The 23,669-nt window shown below is 39.6% G+C and overlaps 1 protein-coding gene across 3 annotated transcripts in view; it reads right to left on the reverse strand.

Moving 5' to 3' along the window:
- Positions 1-23,669, reverse strand: part of TET1 (tet methylcytosine dioxygenase 1) — a 91,855-nt gene that overhangs the window by 34,214 nt on the left and 33,972 nt on the right. For all 3 annotated transcript variants that reach the window (XM_071749053.1, XM_071749054.1, XM_071749056.1), the window contains 3 exons: positions 8,120-10,667; positions 6,900-6,990; positions 6,198-6,291 (listed from right to left, as the gene is read on the reverse strand). In XM_071749053.1, the coding sequence (XP_071605154.1) occupies positions 6,198-6,291; positions 6,900-6,990; positions 8,120-10,667 (2,733 nt within the window). The remainder of the gene's footprint in view (positions 1-6,197; positions 6,292-6,899; positions 6,991-8,119; positions 10,668-23,669) is intronic.

The raw sequence follows: 23,669 nt of genomic DNA on the forward strand, positions 1-23,669 counted from the left end.
ATTTTCTCTTCTTAACTAATAGCAAAGTACATCAAAAGAGTTAGGACAAAGCTGTTACTGTTCTGTGGTAATACTATGAAGTTACTCAGCTATTTTTACAGGAGTATCACTGCAGCATGATATTTGCAAACACCTTTTTCAGGTTGCTACTGGAAGCTGTGTTGTACCATTTGTAAGTGAGCAGAATGCAGTGCACACAAACAAAGTGGTTCTCCTATATCCAGGCAATCAATACTGCAGAAATGAAGACAAAATTCAAGTTTCAGCTCCTGCTCCCCTTTTACCCTATTAATTCCTTCATATTTCCTTCCTGTTATGTTGCAGGCAATGGTAAACTGCACTTTGTATGACAGATGACAATAAGGATCTACTCTGTCTGTTCAGGCATCCCATTTGTTTCACCTAAAGTAGTGAAAATAGCAACTTAAATATCTTAAAAGAGTAAACATGGAACAAAAAAAGCTATGTTAGGGTGAACAAAGTTAATGTTGTAAAAGAGCAAGCATCTGAGTAGGTCTTCATGTTAAGCAACATGAAAACATTTTTATTTACTTCAGAATTGATGCAGAAGTTTCTAATTATTTTGGACCTCAAAGCACTGTAGCACTTAAAGAACAGCTTTACTTTGCATAACATTACAAATATTTCTATTCAAAATAAACTCCTTTAATTCTGTATCTAGCAGGCATGCCTCCTAACAAACAGGGAAAATAGTGCCTGCACAGCTCTAGCACTTGCTAACTTCACACTAACTTAATGTATTACATTTTTGCTAGAGAGTGATGCTCTAATACATTGTTGTCCAAAAAGGTGAACAAAAATCCAACCCATCTTCTCCATGTGCCAAAAGTAAATTTTCTTCAGACTTATCCTATGGTGAACATAGTTTAATCATAACAATGATTTAATACATGAAATAAAAGCTTGAAGGACAGTAAGGTGTTTAAAGTAGAGCGGAGCTGCACATTTGACTTAAACCTGTGTCCAGGGGACAGTCAGTCCAGAAGAATTTACTTGAAAGCCCTTTTACAAATATATTTCAAAATTTTCCTACTCTTATCATCTTTCCAATAGTACAACAGCCTCACTCTCCCCTAAGGAGCAGTGCCACATCAGACCTCCTGACCACTGCACTGCCAAGTGGGATGCAGAGACATAAGCACCAAGAGCCTGCTTACAGATGTCTGATTTCCAATAAAGTGATCTTCCAAAAGCTGGGTGGATCAATGATCATCCACTCACTGCAAGAAGATCTTGCTCATTTGTCAGTTCATTTTCTTTAATAAGGTACACATCTTCTAACATTCACTTACACGTAGAGAGCCTAAAAGCTGCAGTAACTTCTCAGTTTTCTCGCTTTTGCAGTCCCCAGTTTAAGACTCTAAACTCCAGCTAAACTGGCAAACTGAAAAAAATTAGTCTTCTCTGCACCTGTAAAGAATCTATTTTTATTAAAGCTCATTCAACACTCAATAAACTGTAGCTTCTGGCATTTAGCTACTAATTCCTATCAGTTCAATAATTTATAAAATCTTAGTTATAACAGTGGGTTATCTAAGCATTACTGTTGAGAAATTGGTTTCAGTGGTTAATATTAGGTTCAGGTCTGTACAAAACAGTAATTTCAAATTTAATTGTATTTTTAAAGTATTTGTAATAAATATGTAAACTAGTTTAATCCACCCCTTTTTTTGTTGTTATTTATATACCCTACTAATAATACAGCCAACACTACAGGAAAAAAAAAAAAAATCCATCAAAGTATCAAAGTGCAAGAAAGACAGAAGTGAAGGAGTTTGAGAAACTATGCAAAAAGGCATGAAAGCCCCATAACAGTCTATTTTCAAACAAATTATTGCCACCAGCAGGCTAACAGAATCTGAAGGGCCAACAGATCACCTGAGGGAAAGTAAAACCCAAGATGCAAAACCCACTTCTGCAGTGTTCACAACAAGTTTGGGAAGAGATCTATGTCAGAAACCTCCACAGGAATCCACCCAGAATTTTTTTTTCCTGAAGTTAAAAGTACTGACAAAAGTGGTTCTAGGACAATAGCACTAAAACAAACAAACAAACAAACCAGAACAAAACAAAAAAAACCAATAATCACAACAAAACCAAACCAACACAACAACAACACACCCCAAAACACACAAAAACCCAACCAAAGAAACCAAACCAAGCCCCACAAAACCAACCAACCATCCCCTCCACCAAACAGCAATTTGCTAAATTCAGGTATCTACCACAGAAACTCAAGGATGATACAACTGAAATATTGAATGTGATGTACATTGTCTTGATTTACAATATATTAGTACCAGAGGACCTGAAAATAACCCACTTTGTAAAAAGACCCTAGAAAAATATTTTGACTTGGTGATAATATTTTCCTGGGAGAAGTCAACTAATCTTTTCCTGAAGTGAAGTCACTGCTTAGTCACACTGCAGGTCTTTCTCGATTTCCAAAAGCCATTCAATAAGGTCCTCTAAAGGCTCTCAAAAGACCCCTCTAATGTGTCTTGGGACAAATCAAAAGACCACACATGAATAACTGCTGAAAAGACACAAAACAAAGGCTGGTACATCTCTGATGGGAGCTCTGTAGAACTGCATTCGTGGTTGTGCTCTTCAGCATGTTTGTTAAGGGTAAAAAAAAAAGGATGACAACATTTGTAGATGACACTTAGCAATTCAGAGCAGTGAGGACAAGCATAATCTGCAAACAAATGAAGGAGGAGTTCATACTGCTGACTGAGCAGGCATTAAAATGGCAGATAAAATTCACTGTAGAGGTGCATATTTAATGCATATGGTGAAAAATAATTCTATTTTTAGACAGTGATGGACTCCAAGTGGACCATTACCATGCAAGAATGAGAATCTGGCATAGTGATAGAAAGCACTAGGTGGCAAATCACTGCTATGCAACAGAGAAAAAGCAAAAACAACGGCTAGAAATTACTGCAAATAGAGCACAAGGCTGAAAACATTATGCCAACATTAACTCCTAAGAGAAAAGGAAGGAAAGGTCAAATACAGATTCATCCCTGGCACTCCTGGGAAGCAACTGCCCTGTTCGTGCTGCTGCCCAGAGCTGGACACAGGGAATCACAAGGCAGGACCTCTGCCCTCACCTGGCTGTTTTGTAGAACTGTGTTTAATCCAGGAAACATTAAGACTTAAAGCCAAGCTCCCCTGAGGCCAGTGACAGGCATCTTTGATTTCAGAGCAGCAGGGTGATGCCTACAGTGAGTTGCTCATGAATAACTAATGAGCATTCATAAGCCATTTCATATAAATTGAGGCAATTGTTATTTATCATCAGATATACTGAGAGCAGGACAGAAAAAACCTCACAATGCATCCCTTATCACCTAAAGCACTGATGGGATTGATTTGAGTCAGGTCACTTATCACTGGCTGGTTATAGGGGATGCACAGGAATAAGAAACATGGGCTACTAAGAATGACCAGTCAGTAATTTCAATATTTCAAAAGTTCTTTAACTTACTGTGAAGAAGTATGATGAACTAGGATAGTACAAAAAACCAAAAGAAATCCAAACAGAAAAGGAAGAAAATTATATTAAACCCGGCACACATCACAGAATGGCAAGTTATTTTCTAATCATGCAGTTTTCATGAACACAGATGTCCATCCATTTGAAATCTCTGGCCAAGCTCTGTTAATTTTATTTTGACATAAAAATGATATAATTTCTGATGAAAAATAAAAAATAAAAAAAATCAGAGGTCAAGCAGTCCTCTTGCTACCACATGTAGTGAAAACAACAGCAAGCTCATCTCCACCACACACAGTTCAGCTCATGTGGGTGTCAACCTAATGCTTTACACATAGAACTATTATAAAGTTACAAGCCTTAGGTAATCTGTACTGATAATATTCAGGTTCAGTTAACAGGAGGCATTCTTGTCCACATCCAGAAGGACAAAGCATCATCCTATAATATATATGAAAAATATACAGAGTTTATTTCTTCTCAAAAGAAGAGTGAAAGAGAAAAGACTCTGTAAGTTTATAGTAACCCAAAATCTAAGGAAGAAGACATTTGCTCCTTTGGGGGAAAGAAGCCTATCTCAGTAAATGTTTAATACACCAGGCACATTAAGAGAAATGGAGCCACCTAAGCAAAAACAATTCAGGAGGGAGTAAGTATTATGGAATGTAGTCACTAACAAAAGAATGTATGGACACTGGCAACTTAGCCTCCTTTAATCTTAAAAAGTCACTAATTAATCAACATATAAAATTATCTAGTGGAAACAGGGACAATTAATTGGGAAAAATAATGCAATATGATCAACAGATCCTTTTTCATTTTTCCTTATCATGCTTTCTTCAGCAGAGCTCTGTCACGAGGCTCTCACCAGCAAGTCTCTCAGTAGCCCTAAGGGCAACAGTCTGGTTGCAAAGCAGAAATGAGTATGTCTCAAAATACACTGTAAATGAATAAGTGAAAGTCTCCATGCAGCTGACAGAATCTTGTGACTGCAATTATCAGGGAGCACAGCAAACTTTTTCCATATGCTTTAAAACAAGCCTCACAATTATGCCTTTTTGGTCATAGCCAAACCCCAAATATCCTCCATTATAAGGATTGAAATCAGCATTGCCAATGAAAAGTTAATGCAACACATTAAGAGCACCAACCACAAATGTGGATTTTATAGATGATAAAAGTTCTACAGAGGAGATTTCAGTCATTTCCTTTCCCTTCTTGTACTTAAAAGTCACACAAAATCAGGTAGCAGACTTGGAAAAGCATTCATCCTCCTTATATTTGAACTCAAAATCACTGCTGCATAAAACAAGACTGGAATTTTAGTTAAATGAACTTTAAGGCTCACAAACACTTCACATATAGCAATGTTAAAATCTGACTGGAGAGCAGGTCTCCATATCTTAAAACAGCCTTTCCTTTGTACATTTGAGTGCTTTCTGACTGTCACATTGTAAACACATGTTGGACACCTAAAGCCATACAGATATACAATAAAAGCTGTAATTTCTGTTTTACATAACAGACAGTATGTTGATACTGGCAACAGAAAAAGCAAGGTTAAGAGTTAGTTCTAAATGCCTTGTTCTTTTCAAGGGCTCACAACTATTTATATGGTAAGAAAGTCCTGTCCTCTATTAAAACTGAGTGGTTTATTTTGTTGAAACACTAAGAAAAATCATTCCATTCTTTTTGGGTCAATTGTTTATGAAATTAAGTTTTACAATATTTTTTCCTTGAGGCTGATTTGCTATTAAATATTATCTGAAGTAATACACACATACAGGATTCTGAAAACATTATTTATGTATTGAGCATGAAAAACACACTTTGACTGTTCCCAACATTTAGCATGCAACACCATTCCCATGCAACATGTAATAACCTTATTTCTGTCATGTAGTTACAAGTTCTTGCCTACCCACTGTACAATTTTCCTCACTGTTACTACAATCAACCCTGAAATTCCTAAGTACGGTAATTTTTTTCTTTTAGCAAAGAAAAATTATTACTTATTATTTTCCAAAACTCAGTTTGTAAGATTCCCAGTCTAATTTTAACACCCTTGGTGGGTGGTTTCAGCAAAGATTAAGGACAATCAATTCTTTCCAAGCTCTTGCATGGAGCTTGTGTCAGTTACCTCATTTCCTGGTTCCTATGAAGCAATGTGGGACAAAACTTCAGTGAAAATTATCACTATAACATTTACATTTCCAAACACTGTGTTCAGTTCCTCAAAACAGTAATAAACTCTATAGCATATGAGTTCATCCATCAAACTCCTTTCTTCAGGTATGCATGCAACTGAGAAGGGTTTAAAAAATGTTACTGGATGGTTCTCCACTCTCCTCTCTTTTACTTTTCCCAGTAACACATTTTACTAGACACTCCAACTTCCAGACACTGTCAGGGTCTTCTCAGCTTTGGTCATCTTTGCTACCTCTGTTAAACATCTCTCTTCCACACTCATTCAAACCACAGCAGAACACAGAGCACCACATCTTAAGCTGATTTAAGAAAAAAAAAATCATTTTCCTCAGCTTCATCATTAGAGCAGACTTGTAGATCAGTTAAATAGAGAATCAGATCTCTGTACAAGTTCTGATTCTTTTAAACTCATTTTATACTTCAAAGCCACACAAAACCATTTTACTGCTGTAATATAAAAACTTACCCACTTGGCAATTGGACACCCCTGAGAGCTTTTTCCTTCCTTTCCTGTATAAACCACTACCTCTATTCTTACAGCACTTCCTTTTGCTCCATACCTGCATTAAAAAAGTTCATGAGTAAAACTTCCGTAGGCCATTTTAAAACAGGAAACATTTTCAATAAAACAGGAATAACAAGTTTATTTTTAATTTAATGAGAACAGAAGGAAAATAAAATATTTATAATGTCAAAAAGCCCACTAATTTAAAATCCTATTTGCACAAATGATTTTTGACATTTCACTTTTGGGAAGTTTGCACAAAGGGGAAGGAAATGTTAACTGCATGAAATTCCTAGTGTACTTGGTCACTAATGTGATTTTTCTGTCCAGGTTGCCACAGCTTCTTTGCATATAGAACACTAGAAAACCTAATTCTGCCAACTGCTGAGCTCTGTCTTTCCTACTGACTTCAATGGCACCTAAGAGAACACTGCATTTGAAATTCATCTCCGAAGTTCCAAAAGCTCAGAAAAGACAGATGAATTGGAACTGAAACACTAATGCTCACCTCATGTACATCTAAAAAAAAAATAATTTACAAATGAGTACTGCAAGAAGTTTAGGAAAAAAAAAGATAAACACAGCATCTGATTTTTCATAGCTCTTCTTTCCGGTTTAGACAGTCAAAAATACAGTGAGCATTAAATACAGAATTTTCCTTACCTGTTCTCCATTATTTCTCTCACGGCAGCAACACTTGGTCCTGTCCCAAGGTGTGTGTAATATGGGCCTTCATCTTTCTCTATTATTTGCTCTGTAAACAGGGTGAGAAAACTAGTTTTAAACACATACAAAATTTATTTACACCATTACAAGTAAGCTTAGAACAGGTTTACAGGAATATATCCCAAGTTAAATTAAAATACATAAAATTAAAAATGCCTTTGCAGAGGCAGCAAACTTAATTTACACTTTTCCCCTCATATTAATTGGCTAGTATACATCTTTATGTTATAAATTAACCCTAATTATTTTTCATTCTTTACAAATTTTCATTACAGGAGCTGGCATGTATCGACTAAATAAGCATCCCAAAATATTTGTTGGTAGGAGAACATTAATGCATTTTAGATAAAGGAGAGCTGAGGAGGAAAAATAATTAACTGAGAGTCATGTACTACAGAACAGAAAACATAATCCAGGCCTCTTCACTAGCACTCTGCTGATTCAGAACATTGAAGATGAAACAATCTGTCAGTGTGCAATTTGTTGTTAAGTCTCCGACTCCTTTTTCCATCTGTGTGCTTTGATAGTCTGCAAACACAGAATGTCTAACACCCATCAAGCTGTATTTGCAAAATCCTCAATACTGAGCTTGGTCTGACACCTCATCCTGCAATGATTTCATACATGTCCTCACCTCAACTCCACCTTATCTCTCTTCTCATGAATGAGAGGTGTCTGGCAGCCTTTGACATGGATTCTTCAAGGCAATCTGACATCAGTCATCAGGACTAACAGAAACAAGACTGCCCACAGTCATGCCCTGCTGCTTATCTAACAGCACACAGGCAACAATGACAATATACAGGGACAATTTTCCCATCTCAAGTAAAGAACACAACATAAAAATCAGTATCTGATATACTGAAGACAAATTCACATAGAGTGCAAGTCAGCAATGGCAACAACTAGAATAACTGCTTTTCTGCATGGGTTTGAATTTAAGCAGAGAATTTAAACCTGCCAGTTGCAATACCCAAAATACTCAATTCTGCTGGGCATGTGGGGAAAAAAAATTCTTCTTCTATTTCCTAATGGCAAAACACTCATCTTTTTGCAACAGTTAAGTATGTGTTGAGTACACTTCCTCAGATGAAATGAATCAACATGAACACACCTCCATCTGAAAGGCACAGGCAAAAGTTAGCACAAGTACTTACCAACACAGTCACAAGTTGGCAATTCAGATTGTCCTTTTTTTGTAGGTGTATCTATTAAATTTTTTGTAGGGGTATCAAGAAACTTCATAGGTGATTCAAGGAAACTGCTCAGTGTGTTTTTTGCTGGAGAACACCCTGAGTCACCTGTGCTCTGTATGTGGTCAGTACCCAAACTGGTTGACGTCAGAACGTTCACTTCACCCGCACACTCCATATTCCTGAGAGCTTCAACAGCACCTGGTACCTGGGCCCCACCACAGGGAACAGGCAGCACCTGGGACTTCGGATCTGCTTGTTGTTCAACAGCACCCTGCTGAAAATTGGCTTTGTCTTCACTATGCATTTCATTAGCTCTCAGGTTGGACTGGTTAAAAGCTTGAGGCAAAGAATGCGTCTGACTGACATTCACTGTTTGCTGTACCTGAGAATTGCATTTTTCTGTAAACATTGGTAGGTTTTCACTTGGTCTGCTTGACAAGGATGCTGTTTGCAACTGTGAAACAGCCATAGAATTCTGGGAGGACAGGTCATTATAATGGGTACGTGCAACAACATTTTTTGGTTGATCAGTGCCTAGTGGGTCACTGCAGCCTGCAGTTTTGAGTTGTTCATTCACTGCTTCACAGCCAAACAACCTGTCTTTTTTTTTCTCTTGTGGTACCTCAGGTAAACATCTGTGGAATTTTATCTGTGTTTGCGGGAGAAACAATCGAGGTTTTTCTTGTGATGCTGAAGTATTTTGATTCAGTGCTCTCTGTACTTTGGTTCTTGGAGATTTCTTTTCAGACAGAGCTATTCTGGAGTCATGTGGCATGGTCTGACCAAGCTTGTGCAGTTTTGATGATATCCAAATGTCCTGTAACTCACTATGCTGGCATGACAACAGCTCTAGCTGGTTTCGATTATTCTGTTGATAGCGTGCTTCTTGAGGCTTCTTTTTGTGTCTTGGTTTCCATGGTACAGAATTTCCCTTTTTATTTGTTGGCTGTTTTTGCTTTAATAGTAAGGAACTGCAATTGTGCCTAAAAAATACAGATTCTTTTTTCTGCAACATATTTTGGTTATATTTTGGCTGTCTCTCATGTGATATTAGATTAAACAATGATGCCTTTATGTCATTCTCTTGCTCTGGATTTGTCTGGTTTGATTCTATCAGTGCTGCAAGTTGAGTTAGTTGTGTAGCTACATCCTCTTCATCCTGGCTGTGAATTCCTCCTTTAATTAAAGACCTGGCTTCCAAGTTCAAATTGTTACAGGGCGGCTTTTGCTCTAACTGGCCAAGAGCTTCCAAGTTGTTACTTGTTTGCTGGACATTATGTGAAGCACTGCAATACCTTGCAGGGGTGACTGGGTCATTACTATAATTTTTCTTGGTAGGATATCCTGAAAATGGTATCGCATTAGATGACAGGTCAGATAAAGTTCTGTTATCTCTTGAGGAGAACTGTAATTTACACATCTCGCCAGGCAGGTTGGCAGGTTTATCATGCAATTCAGAAACTGAACTTTGGCCATTGTATAACACTGCCTTATTAGGGAGCTGCTTCTGCGAGTGCGTGCAGTGAGCCAAGAGCTGTTGTTCATTCTGTAAGTAAGTGTCTTTGATTTCTTTTAATGCAGAAGAGGTAAAAGAGGATGAGATATCCCTGTTATAACTATGGAGCAAGCTATTGGAATTGTAACTACCGGAAGCTATTTCTTCTGTACACTTGGTACTCTGAGTTTTAGCTGGTGAAGTTGTTTCTAAAGGGACTTCGGATAGCTGTGTTAAAGCTTCAATAGCTACAACCTGCTCTACAGTTAAATTTCTGCTTTTAATCAGGGACAAGAAAGTCATCTGGAGTGAAGAATCCTCATGCTGTGTCTCTGTGTTAGGTACTTTAAAGCCATCCTTCCCTACATACGCTTCCTCTCCAGGCAGTGGAGGACAACACAAGCTCACTGGCAGATTTGAACTAGAACCTCCCTGCACAACTGAGTTATCAGAATCCTCAAAGATGCTGCAAGTGCAGTTTTCCTCTTTCATTAAAACATTTCCTTGTTTTTCTGTGTGAACACAGCCAATGCTAGTTGACAGACTATTTACTATGTTACTCAGATTAGCATCCTTCATCCATTGCATATGAGAGTTGCTTGTCAAATCTGTCCTTTCCTCTATGGATACTTTTTTCAGTGAAGCAACCGTTTCCGGTGGTGAATAATGGAGAGTTTTTATGCCGTTCTTGATGGTCTGTGCAAATGATTTTTTTGGCTCATCTAACTGACTGGAAGAGACTGCTTTTTCACTGTCTTCAGCATTTTTCAAGTGTTCATTGCCTGTCACAGTTCCATGGATATCTCCGTTGACATGGACACCAAAAGATGGCTTCTCGTTATGTGCCCACTTCTCTGCTTCTAAGCCCGTCATTCTTTCTTTCTCCTTAGACTGCACATTTTCAATGGGTACAGCTTGGTTTGTTTTCACCCTGTATTTTTCACCATGACCACATAAACTGCATTCCATGAGTTCTGGTCTGCGGCCATTTACTGGTTTGTTTTCTAAATTTGCCTACAAAATATTAATAAAAAATTGTTGTAACAGCTGTTCAAAAACATGAAAAAATAAGAAGCATGAGTTTTACAGCAATTAGACCTAGTTTGACAGATACAAGGAATATCATAACTAAGCACAGGCACAGAAGTTGGAAAAGAACCCAAGAAGTCAAAAAAAACCTACATATATTTTTAGCTATTTTTTGCCACTGTTGCGAGAGGCAGAGGAAGAAAGTGAGTGCATGTGGTGCTGGAGGGAGACTCAAGAAATGTCTGAACAGATAAAAGGCATTAGCATTTAGAATCAGATCTAAGGATTCAATTTTTAACGAGTTTGCATAAGCAGATGAAAGTCTCCCTTGATTTCAAAGCAGGACTGAAATCTAAAGGCTTTCACCACAGAAAGTTTAGAGTAATTTGATATACTGATTTGACTAGACCAATGAGCTGATACAACATGTCACTGGACTCTAGCAGTAATGGCTGGTTTACAGTTAGTTTCAAGTCCTTAAAAAATGACAAAACCTAAGCTGAAATACATAGTAAGACAATTAAGAGTAGCTCACCTGAAAGTTACCCTCAAAACAGTGTGTTTAGCTTCTGTCTAGATGGTAACTTCCAGGTTTCTGAACATTCATGTAAGCTATCCTTAACAGTATTTTACTAAACTCTAAATTCTAGTATTTGATTAAATGCATTCATCTTCACTCTTCAAATAACTCATGAGGTTGAGGCAACATCAAAATGCAGGTGAGAGTCAGAATACTGTACCCTGAAAAGAGTATGTGTATGAGCCTTGGAACAGTAACATGGCCAAGAAGGAGTTTTGCAAGTTTTAAAAAAATTAATGTAGGAACTCAGGCAGCAGCAGCAATAAAGGGGAAATCCAACTTTAATTACAGTAATAAAATTTTCTTTCTCTTTATATCAAATTTTCCTTGAACAATTTAAAGTTAATTAACATTACTGGTATTTAGTATTTAGCTTTTGGGGCAGGACTTGGCAGGGCTCATTGAGAGAGCTTTAAACTAGATGTGAAGGGGGAAGGGGAGAAAACTGGGTCTGTTAGGGACAAACACAAGAAGGACGAACCGGGGCCCGAAGGCAGGTGGTCTAGGGAGGATTTAGTCCCACCAGTGTGCTCTGTTTGTTTCCTGAAATGTCTGTATGCTAATGCACGCAGCATGGGGAATAAGCAAGAAGAGTTAGAGGTCAGTGTACGGGCTAAGGGTTATGATCTGGTAGCAATAACAGAGACATGGTGGGATAGGTCACATGACTGGAATGTGGCCATGGATGGTTATGTGCTTTTCCGGAAAGATAGGGCGGGGAAGAGAGGTGGTGGAGTTGCTCTTTATGTGAGAGAGCAACTAGAATGTGTTGAGTTTTGTGCAGGGGCTGATGAGGGGCAAGTTGAAAGTCTGTGGGTAAGAATTAAGGGGCAGGCTGGTGTGGGCGATACAGTTGTGGGGGTCTACTACAGACCTCCTGATCAAGGCGAGGAGGTTGATGAGGCCTTCTACAGGCAGCTGAAAGCAGCCTCGCAACTTCAGTCCCTAGTCCTCATGGGAGATTTTAACTACCCCGATATCTGCTGGTTGACTCACACAGCCAGCTTTTCACAGTCTAGGAGGTTCCTCCAGTGCATTGATGATAACTTCTTAATGCAAATGGTGGACAAGCCGACTAGAAGAGGAGCGCTGCTGGATCTTGTACTAACCAACAAGGAGGGCCTTGTTGAAGCAGTGGCGGTCAATGGCAGCCTTGGCTGCAGTGATCATGAGATGGTAGAGTTCAGGATCCTGTGTGGAAGGAACAGAATACCCAGTAGGACCAGAACCCTGGACTTCCACAGGGCAAACTTTGGCCTCCTCAAGCGACTGTTAAGAGAAATCCCATGGGACAAGGTGTTAGAAGATAAAGGGGCTCAAGATAGCTGGTCAATATTCAAGAACCACTATTTGCAAGCACAGGATCAGAGCATCCCTATGGTTAGGAAATCTAGTAAGGGAGCTAGGAGACCAGCATGGTTAAAAAAGGAACTGCTGGGAAAACTTAAGTGGAAAAGGAAAATCTACAGATCATGGAAGGGGGGGCTGGTCACTTGGGAGGAATATAGGACTGTTGTCAGAGGATGTAGGGAGGCAATTAGGAAAGCTAAGGCCTCCTTGGAACTTAACCTTGCAAGTCGGGTTAAGGATAATAGAAAGGGCTTTTTCAAATACATAGCCAGCAAAACTAACACTAGAGGCAATATTGGCCCACTAAGGAATGAGCTGGGAGCCCTGGTGACAGAGGATATAAAGAAGGCAGAGGTGCTGAACGCCTTCTTTGCCTCTGTCTTTACTCCTGCAGGGTTTCCGCATGAGCCCCAGATTCATTTAACCCCAGAAGTAGTCAAGATAGATGAAGAGTTTGACATAGTAGATGAGGATTGGGTTAGGGATCAGCTGAGTAATCTGGACATCCATAAGTCGATGGGTCCAGATGGAATGCATCCAAGGGTGCTGAGGGAGCTGGCGGAGGTCATTGCTAGGCCACTCTCCATCATCTTCAATAAGTCATGGGTAACAGGAGAGGTGCCTGAGGACTGGAGGATAGCAAATGTCACTCCAGTCTACAAGAAGGGCAAGAAGGAGGACCCGGGTAACTATAGACCGGTCAGCCTCACCTCCATCCCTGGAAAGGTGATGGAACAACTTGTTCTTGTCACTATCTCCAGGCATATCAAGGACATGGGGGTCATCAAGAGCAGTCAGCATGGTTTTATCAAGGGTAAATCATGTTTGACTAACCTCATAGCCTTCTATGAGGAAATTACTAGGTGGATAGATGATGGAAGAGCGGTAGATGTGGTTTATCTTGATTTCAGTAAAGCATTTGACACCGTCTCTCACAGCATCCTTGTAGATAAGTTGATCAAGTATGGGTTTGGTGATCAGGTAGTGAGGTGGGTCAGGAACTGGTTGAAAGGAAGGAGTCAGAGAGTTGTAGTCAATGGGGCAGAATCTGGTTGGAGGGGCGTGACTAGTGGAGTCCCTCAGGGGTCGGTACTGGGACCGGTGTTGTTCAATATATTCATCAACGACTTGGATGAGGGTATAGAATGTACCCTCAGCAAGTTTGCTGATGACACTAAGCTGGGAGGAGTGGCTGACACACCAGAAGGCTGTGCTGCCATTCAGAGAGACTTAGACAGGCTGGAGAGTTGGGCAGGGAGGAACAAGATGAAATTCAACAAGGGGAAGTGTAGAGTTTTGCATTTGGGGAAGAACAACACGATGTCCCAGTATAGGTTGGGGGCTGACCTGCTGGAGAGCAGTGTAGGTGAAAGAGACCTGGGGGTCCTGGTAGACAAGAGGATGACCATGAGCCAGCAATGTGCCCTTGTGGCCAAGAAGGCCAATGGCATCCTGGGGTGCATTAGAAAGGGTGTGGTTAGTAGGTCAAGAGAGGTTCTCCTCCCCCTCTATTCTGCATTGGTGAGGCCGCACCTGGAGTATTGTGTCCAGTTCTGGGCCCCTCAGTTCAAGAAGGACAGGGAAGTGCTTGAAAGAGTCCAGCGCAGAGCTACTAAGATGATTAAGGGAGTGGAGCATCTCCCTTATGAGGAAAGGCTGAGGGAGCTGGGTCTCTTTAGTTTGGAGAAAAGGAGACTGAGGGATGACCTCATCAATGTTTTCAAATATGTAAGGGGTGAGTGTCAGGGAGATGGAGCTAGGCTTTTCTCTATGGTGACCAGTGATAGGACAAGGGGTAATGGGTGTAAGTTGGAGCATAGGAGGTTCAAGTTGAATATCAGAAAGAATTTTTTTACTGTAAGGGTGACAGAGCCCTGGAACAGGCTGCCCAGGGGGGTTGTGGAGTCTCCTTCACTGGAGACATTCAAAACCCGCCTGGACACGTTCCTATGTGATGTACTCTAGGTGGCCCTGCTCTGGCAGGGGGGGTTGGACTAGATGATCTTTCGAGGTCCCTTCCAACCCCTAGGATTCTATGATTCTATGATTCTATGATTAGTATTACTGCAACATCTAAGAGTTACTGAAATAATCTGTGGCCTTAAGCACTACTTAACAAGAAAACCAAAGCTGCTCTTCAAATCAGGTATAAGCAATAAAACTGGTTCATTAACCATATGCTGGAACAGTACATCTTAGTTTCCAGAAAATGGCAACCAGTCTAATACAAAACATTCAGTTAGGTCAGACATGGTTTTGAGGTCACATCAGCTAAACTGCAAGGACTTATCTGAGAAAATACCTCAGAAGAGCAAATGCAAAATAAGATTTATGATTAATCACAACCATCAGGATGGAATTGACAGAAGCCCCAAGGCAAAACAAAGCACAGGGACTCAGCTCCATCTGGAGCACAGTGCTCACCACACAACTGACTCCCGATTGATTAAAAAACCCTGGAATCTATAGCATGCCCCAGATATGATAAGAGGCATTGTAAATTCTCATGGAAATCCTGTGTAAAAACATGTCCAGCACCTATCCAGCTAAGTTAAATCCATTCCATGGAAATTACATTAAGGAAAAAAAGATACCTTACTTGATGCTTTTTCATTACACACAGATACTGAGTAATGGTCTGAGCACACGAACTCCTCTAGATTCTGGTGATTCCCAATCAATGATCCACATATCCAGGGATCACTGAGCAATTGCTAAGGTATCCAGAAAAGAAGCTAAATAACTCTATCATTAGCACGGGTAAATACAGCACACAGGCTTCTACAACTACACCAGAAAATATTTTAAGGATCAACCATAAAAAAGTAAAAACCCTCAGTTCTATACCTGTGCAAAAGTCAAATTTTATCTACCTTATTTTTGCTTCAGAAAGAACTAGGATATGAAAGTGCTGTTTTTCTTAAGCAAAAGTTTATCTAAGATATCTATCAGTCCAAAAGAGGTTCCAACCAGTAAAACTGTTATTCAAAAAGAGAAGCAAATAGATTAAAATAATTCCCCAGCATTTGTACATTTTCAACATGACAATACATTTTAGTATTCCCTTCATTTTCACAGGGTGTCACTCACTAGATCATTTTTTGTAAACTAAGTCTAGTAAATTGAGAGCAATGAGAAGTAGGGAGGAGGGGGGGGGATTTACCTATGATTAGCAGAGAAGATCATAGTCAATCGCAGCACTCAAAGGGCAAAAATGTCATCACACTTCTCTCTTAGCTGTGTTGTTCCTCAATAAAATACTTCCACTTAAAATGTACTCCTATACTCAAAATTACACAGGACACTTCCCCATCATATCCTAGTTCACAGGTGCAGTATCCCCATAAGACCCCAACACAGTGCTGCACCCTCAGTGATTTCAGCAGTAAAATGGGATTATTTTTTAAATAAAATTATTTCTCACACATCATGATTTCCACTAACATTACTGGAAGCCGCCCACATGCAACGAGGAAGAAAAAAAAAAGAGAACCAGATGAGTTACATCATTGGTATGATTTGGTTCATATTTTGTTTTTCCACACAAAGAATAAATATTATCATAAAACTGGATTTTTTTTTTAATCAAACTCTCTTCCTTTTGAGAACTATGTTGCTTTTTCTCTTCTGTTACTGAACTGCAATGAATCCTAAAGAGCACCTTTTTCTTTCCTGTCTTACCAGACTCTCCAGTGGCTTTTTTTGTTTAATATGAGAAGCTATTGTTTCCCAAGACAAAAAGAAATACAGACGGGGCAGAGCTCATTTGATTCTTCTCTTCAGTGCATGCCTGGCAGACCAAAAGTAACAGCTCAGTAAAAACCTTTTGCAGCTGAACAACACAGGAGCAATCTATCTCCAGCCTTGAGTCAGAGCTCAAAAAACTGTAGTGAAAACTACAGGCAAGGATACTATCATTCCAAGCAACAGTCTTAAAATTCAAGCTCATAAATCTGATCCAATCGATTTCTAAATCTTCTACACAAGTGTAATGAAAAGCTGAAGACTAAACCAGATCAATAAAAGTAATTTCCTTTCTTCCTCATTAAGGAGAGCACTATCTGGAGACATAAACCACTACAAAAATCATTCTCAAGCTTAGACACTGCAGTAGTTAGTGCTGTTAGGGCAGAACATCGAGTGCAATCTGCTGTAGCCATTGCTGTATTATTTACTCTTCAACCAGACATTATCTCTTATATACACACACAAAAAAAATTCACTCTATGAGCAAATGATTCCAGCAGGCATGAAAAAGCCAGTTACAGCAAATCATTTAACCATTCTGAAAAAGGTCTGACCTAATACTAGCTTTTAACACAAGATGCCTCTGAGGTAATACAAAGAATGTGACAATTCACAATAAAATACAATGCTAAAACTACCCTTAAGACATTTCCACATCTCTCTGCAACAGAGGGCAGGCATAGGTTTACATCTGTTGTTTCAAACCCCTATAAGTGGTAACAATGCATACTGTCCTACAGGACACAACCAAAACCAATTACTCCATAAATAAGAGGTGATGCCCAGATCAGCTACTAATAAAATGGCTCGATGAGCAAGGCATGACAAGTTACATGAAAATCAGTGGCAAGCCCCACTAGGTAGCCCTCTCTATAAGATTCTACTATTAAGTTCCTACAAGAATACAGAACCCAACAAATAAAAAATACTTGTATCTCCTAGCCTGTAGCTTGTGCCAATAACCAGGATGACCAGAAAGGCAGTTCTTCCAAGGTCGCAACACCCTCCAATATAAAAGGATGAGTGGGTGAGAAGCACTTGCAATTTGCATTTCTTTTCCACTGCAGTTCAGTGGGTAAGTTTGGAACCTGCTGCTGTGCCTGCAGACACAGACCCAGCCCCACATGCTCTTCCATGTTGGCACAGAGCTGGCATCTCCACAGACCTCAAATACAGCAACAGAAGATTTCTATCAGAAAAACAGCTTGAAAAAACCCAAACATACTTCATCTAATATTCAAACCAGGTGTTTTATTCATGGTCTGAATGTCAGGTGTCACTGTTCCACCAAGAGTTAAGAAAACACCAGTGAGCTGACCAGCAGCAATTTACTTTTATGCCATTTATTCCTTCCCCCTCTGTGTCTGCTCCTTGGGATACACAGAAATTCAGCATAATGCATAACCTGCACAGTCCAGGCCCAACATACAGATACAATGAGATAAGATATGGACAGTTCTGGCAGGCAAAAGCACAGGTGGGGAGAAACAGTTGCTGACGCTGAGTTCTGTGGAGAGAGCCATGGACTGGTTAGAAGAGAGACAAATGTTTGGTAGGATGCTGGGGAAAGCAGAAGCCACCTTAAGTACCACCAATTTTTTTATTTTTTAATTTTTTAAAATTTTTTATCACATAGTAACTGCACATACAATAACACATTGAAGGATAAACTTCTATTTAAGACCACACTACTTCATATTTGACTACTGTAACCAGACAACAACAACAAGTTGTAAATTGCTGCCTGTGGCTGCAGCCTAAGCAGGGTTTTTCAGCAAAGAGAACAGCTGAGCAGGGGCCAAGCTGCAGGCTGGGGCACATTCCCCTGAACCTCACCAGAGGCATGAAGCACTTAACACCACACTTGTGTAACAACCATGGGCACAAAACAGTCTCTGAGTATGTTGCAGTGGAGGCTCAGGTAAGGCACATTCTCTATAGGTCTTTGTACAGAGAAACAAATTGGGGCCCTTTATTGATGTAACACAACCTGCATACACAAGATGTTTAGTTCCTTCAGGGAGCAACATTCACAGATGGGCCTGAGAAGCACTTTAGAAGCTATTGCAATCAAACAACTAACTAACTGATACAGACAAGTTTTAGCAGAGAGGCTGGGCTATACAGAAACTCAAGGGAACAACGGGTTCTGCAAATCTGGAGAACGTGATCTGGCCAGGGACATGCAGCAGAAATCACTCAGGATGCCCAGGTTTTCCTGAAGGGATGGAAAAAATAAAGACACCCAAAGCCACCAACTTGAGTATCACAGCAGTTGCCATTTCACACTGATTCTTACAAGAGCTACAGTCTGCTGTAATTGACATTTTTTGTTAAGGTTATTTTTTTAATATCTGTAACCACTATAGTGAAGAACAATCTCTGAGCTGCAAGTTCAGTTCTCTCCTCAGTTTCACCAGCAACTGGGCTGGTGAGGGGACTTGAGCACAGATCCTACGAGGAGAGGCTGAGAGAGCTGAGGGAGCTTCTCTTCAGCCTGGAGAAGAGGAGGCTCAGAGGAGACCTCATCACTCTCTACAACTCCCTGAAAGGAGGTTGGAGCCAGGGGGGGGTTGGTCTCCTTTCCCAGGCTACTCTCAGCAAGACAAGAGGGCACGGTCTTAAGTTGTGCCGGGGGAGGTTTAGGTTGGACATCAGAAAGAATTTCTTTACTGAGAGGGTGATCAGACATTGGAATGGGCTGCCCCGGGAAGTGGTGGATTCTCTGTCCCTGGAGATATTTAAAAAGAGCCTGGATGTGGCACTCAGTGCCATGGTCTGGTAACTGCAGTGGCAGTGGATCAAGGGTTGGACTTGATGATCTCTGAGGTCCCTTCCAACCCAGCCAATTCTATGATTCTATGATGTTCATTTATATCCATTTATACCTACATTTATATCCTTTTTTTAATGTTCTTCAAACACCAGGCAACTTTCCCAAAAGAAAAGTTCCTGATACTGTCTTTCCATGAGTAATTAGTACATTACAGCCTTCAAATCTTTACAGCTTCATCTCTTAATTTTTTTTTCCTACAGCATTGCCACAGTCCTCCTACACACCCTGTGCAACAACTACAGTGAGACCACTTACAAAGAACTTCATTATCAGACCCTAAAGAATGTACTTACTAAGAAAATAAAAAACCTACACTATATTAACTCCAGTTCCAAAGGCTTAAAATGGTGATCCTTAGAGAACTCTGTTAATTGGACTGCTACCTGAAATTCAGTTCTCTCAGCCACAAGCTCAAATGAGTGTTTCACACAAGTCTGTGTTCTAGGTTGCGAAAGCTACAAACTGGAGCAAGAAAAACATATAAGGTGAAGGACACCTCATTCACCTAGACAGGCACCCAAAAGGTGGATCTTAAGAACGAAAAAAACCAAAAAACAAAAAACGAAAACCTGTAGTACTTTTTTTTGCCACAGAAGCAAACAAAACCAAGCATCTCCTTGGCAGTTTTTGTTTTGTTTGAGTTTGGGGTTTGGTTTGTTTTTACTGGTGGTTTGAATTACTCAATCATTTGTCTTCAACACTGAAACTGAGCACTCAAAGAGACACTGTCAGCTCTGGAAAATATAGCACTCCATTAAGCCACAGAAGAAAAATTATACAATCAGCAGCAATATGTATTCCTAATACAGCCTTCCCCTAATGTGTTTTAACTCAAAAGCAGAGATGAAAGAAATTCAGCCTTTGAATTTATCCATCCTAGCTAATGTCTCTTGTGGTCTAGTCACTTATGAAACCATCACACCAGTGTTAAGAAAGTACTGCCTGGCCCTTAACTGTAAATAGAGAATCATTACAGTGTTCCTAACAGAGTCTGCAGGGAAGAGATCACAGCTATATATAACATTTTTAGCAACGATCTGAAAGAACAGTGAAATTAATACCGATAGGAAAAAAAAAAAAAAAAGACATAATTTAGGAAGCATCATGTCGAATCTTTAATTAACTGGTAAGCCAGCTACAAGCACGTATTTCAATTCAGCTAAAGGTGTAGTTGTGTATCTAGCCACAAAGACATCAAACTACATTTACAAAATTCAAGTTTCCACCTTAGAAAGCAATGCCTTTAAGAAGGACATTAACACAGTCAATACTATACTGTGCTGTAACTATAGAAACTCCTAAAGCAACTTCATGGCCAAAAGAGTTAGTGAGCATCTTAGGTGCATAAATAACAAAATAATTGGGAAAATAAGGGTTACTTTCTATCCTTTCTGTATGTGGCACTTTTGCACCTGCTAGTGGAATAAAGCGTCCAGTTCTGGCATATCTAATTCAAGCAAGACATTGATATGCTGGAGAGGGCTTGGAGGACCATGAGTGTGACAAAGGATTGAAACATCTTGAAGTCAAAGCCTCAAGTTTACTCTTCACTCACTCTCTGCAATTTAGCAAAGAAAAAAGAAAACTGAAAAGCCACAAACAGTGGCCAAGTCTATGTGGAAAAGAAAGCTGATAACAGAAGGCTCCTTGTTCTAAGAGACAAAAGTATAACAAGATTCAATGACTTTAAGCTAGGGCCAGAGAAGTCTGGCTTTGAACAATGGTGCACATTTTGCAAAAGGACAGAGCAAAAGTAAAGAATCTTTTAAGCACTTTGTTAGGTGTTGTGATGCACTTTTTCATCCACGGGAATTTCCAAATTCAAGTTCTTTGAGCCATTTTAAAAACATGACTTAATCCAAGTAAATTAGTCTTACAACACTGCTCAGCACAAGAACAAGTGATCACAATGATCTTGCCTGGGTTTACCATTTGTGAACCAAACTAATACAAGCTATTAATTTTCCTTCAGTTTCAGCTCACTAGAGACCCAGACTGCAAGGGTAACAACAAAACATTCCGGTTGCTACAATCTAATCAGAAAGATACTCAGCTCCTTAAATCAGGACCCATTTTAAGTACCCAGCCATCTGTTGTACAACCAATTCTATGGTTAGAAGTTGCTACACCTCAGTAGCTGCTCTTCAGAGCAGATCTAAAGACATACAACGCTAACCAGCTCTCTCACGTGTGCTGTTTTATTCTCACTCTGAAATGCCAGCACAGGTCCCAAATACACACTGCAACAAGTCACACACAAATCATCTTCAGATTTAAATGCCTATGTCATGGGTATTTTCAAGACTGGTTTTAAAGCTGATGAAGGACCTCAAGACTAAAATGAGTAACTGGTACATTTTAGCAATAGGAAAGTGACAGACACATCAGAGGAATGTAGTCACAATGTACTGAATTTACCCTGTATGTAAGTTCCACTTTCTCTTCACAGGAATACTTTGACTCACATACTAGACAAGAGCAATGCTGCCTTGCAGCAGCAGTGCAACAGTGGTGTTTGTGTAGCAGAATTCAGCCAGTGATGATCTTTCACAAAACTAAACGCTTTACATTTTTAAATACACAGACTTTTGTCATCTTATTCACAACTTCAGCAAAGTCTTTATTTTAGGAAAATTAAACACAGAGCCAAATTTTACTACAGAGCATTAATTATAATGCAATACAGACACCACCAACAAAATGGGAATTTAGGAAGGAATTCACAATCAAATATCAAAACACAAACAACTCAAATAGAAGTGAAGTAGAAGTGAAAAAAACAGTCAATTAGAAAAACCCTAGCATTCTAAAAGGCTTCATATTAAAGCTGTCGTGACAACAAGGACAGTATTTTACATACTTATTTTACACAAATTAATGAAAAGAGATTATTTTTAGTTTCTGGTATGTAGTTCCTGAGGTTGTTGGTTTTGTGTCTGTTTTGTTTTGTTTTGTTTTTAATTGGATAAATTACATGTATTTGATATTTAAAAGCACCTTTATAAGAATACATGGATTATTCTTACTTCTCAAATGAAAATTTATAATTAGGAAGGTATTTTAGTAGGAATTAAACCTTTTGTCCTCTACATAGGTAAGCTTCCTACTAATGTCAAAGTATGCAGTAGTATCTGCTAAATTAACTCTCTTACACTAAATAATACTCAATATCAAACTCTTAGTATAGTATTGCAGAAAAAAAAAAATCACAGAAGTAAAAAATCTGCTGCCACTCAAGTAAGTTAGGGGGTTCTTGCTGCTTTTCTCCAACATCAGTTTCTAAAAGTAATAAACAAAGTTGCTTAGCAATATGGTACTGGATTCTAAACAAGGAACCCCCCTTTTCAAAGCATTTTCTAGATACTACTACCTAGAAACATATGGACAAACAGCAAACTGACAACAAATTTCTGGAAATTGCAAAGCCATCTCAGTGATTTCAATGCCTGCCTTAAATACAGCAACTATTCAGTAAAGTTTGTAATTCAGTAGCGAATACAAATAACATCAACAAAGCAGCACATCTGGAATAGGAAACCAGTGTTTGCTTTGTAATGTTGTAACTTCGTTAAAAACACCTAAACAATGTAGCAATTTAGGCAACTGACCTTCACCTACACACATATATTTTCCTTCCTTCCCACAAACTATTATTTTATGACATTTTTGATCAAAAACACATTTTCTGCCTTTTTAATAAGCTCCACCTCTAAATCCACTAGAAGTGGTAGACCCACCACAGCATTACACACACACAGTTAAGATCTACAAATAAGTAGTGCATCAAAATGTGCAGAAACCCTCCAAAACCACTGTAACCCCAAGGTTCAGCCTGGCCTTACTCAACACTTTCCAGTTTCTACCTCACCATTCCCAGAGGAAGAGAAGTGCTATCCTCACCACTGCTCTGCTACAAGGTTAACAGAGAACCCACCTCTTCCCTGTCCTCCTCTCAAAGGACAGTGTCCCTTTCTTCCCTGCACAATTTGGGGGGTGGTTGGGCTATGGGGGTAAAGAGTAGTACAGTAAAGCTGTTAGGCAAGTAGGGTGGGGGTCCTGAAAAAAAGCAACCCTGATGTGAGAGAGCTCTGCAGAAACAGGGGAGCAAGGGGAGGAAATCATCTCTGCATCCTATCCCAACTCGCTCTGCACCACAGGAAAAAGTCTGCAGAGAACAGACTTCAACTCCTCCAGAAACTGCCTGGAAAAATTAACAATTAGAAAATTACTTGAGTGAGATTAATAATTTACAGGCCACTTACAAAGGCTGCCTTTGTTAGGACTCCACTCAAAAAATGTCTACATACATGAGTAGTCTTAGCAGCACCATACAAACTGCCCCACACAAGCAGCTCACACTTTCGGGAGCGCGCTCACTCGGAAGCGCTGGAAAGGCTCCACGTGGAAGCAGACAACTGAATTATAGCCATAACTGTGCCTGAGCACACCAAGTGAGGTGGAGTGAGTCTAGTAA

The sequence above is a fragment of the Heliangelus exortis genome, chromosome 7, assembly GCF_036169615.1.
Source record: "Heliangelus exortis chromosome 7, bHelExo1.hap1, whole genome shotgun sequence".
NCBI classification, from domain to species: domain Eukaryota; kingdom Metazoa; phylum Chordata; class Aves; order Apodiformes; family Trochilidae; genus Heliangelus; species Heliangelus exortis.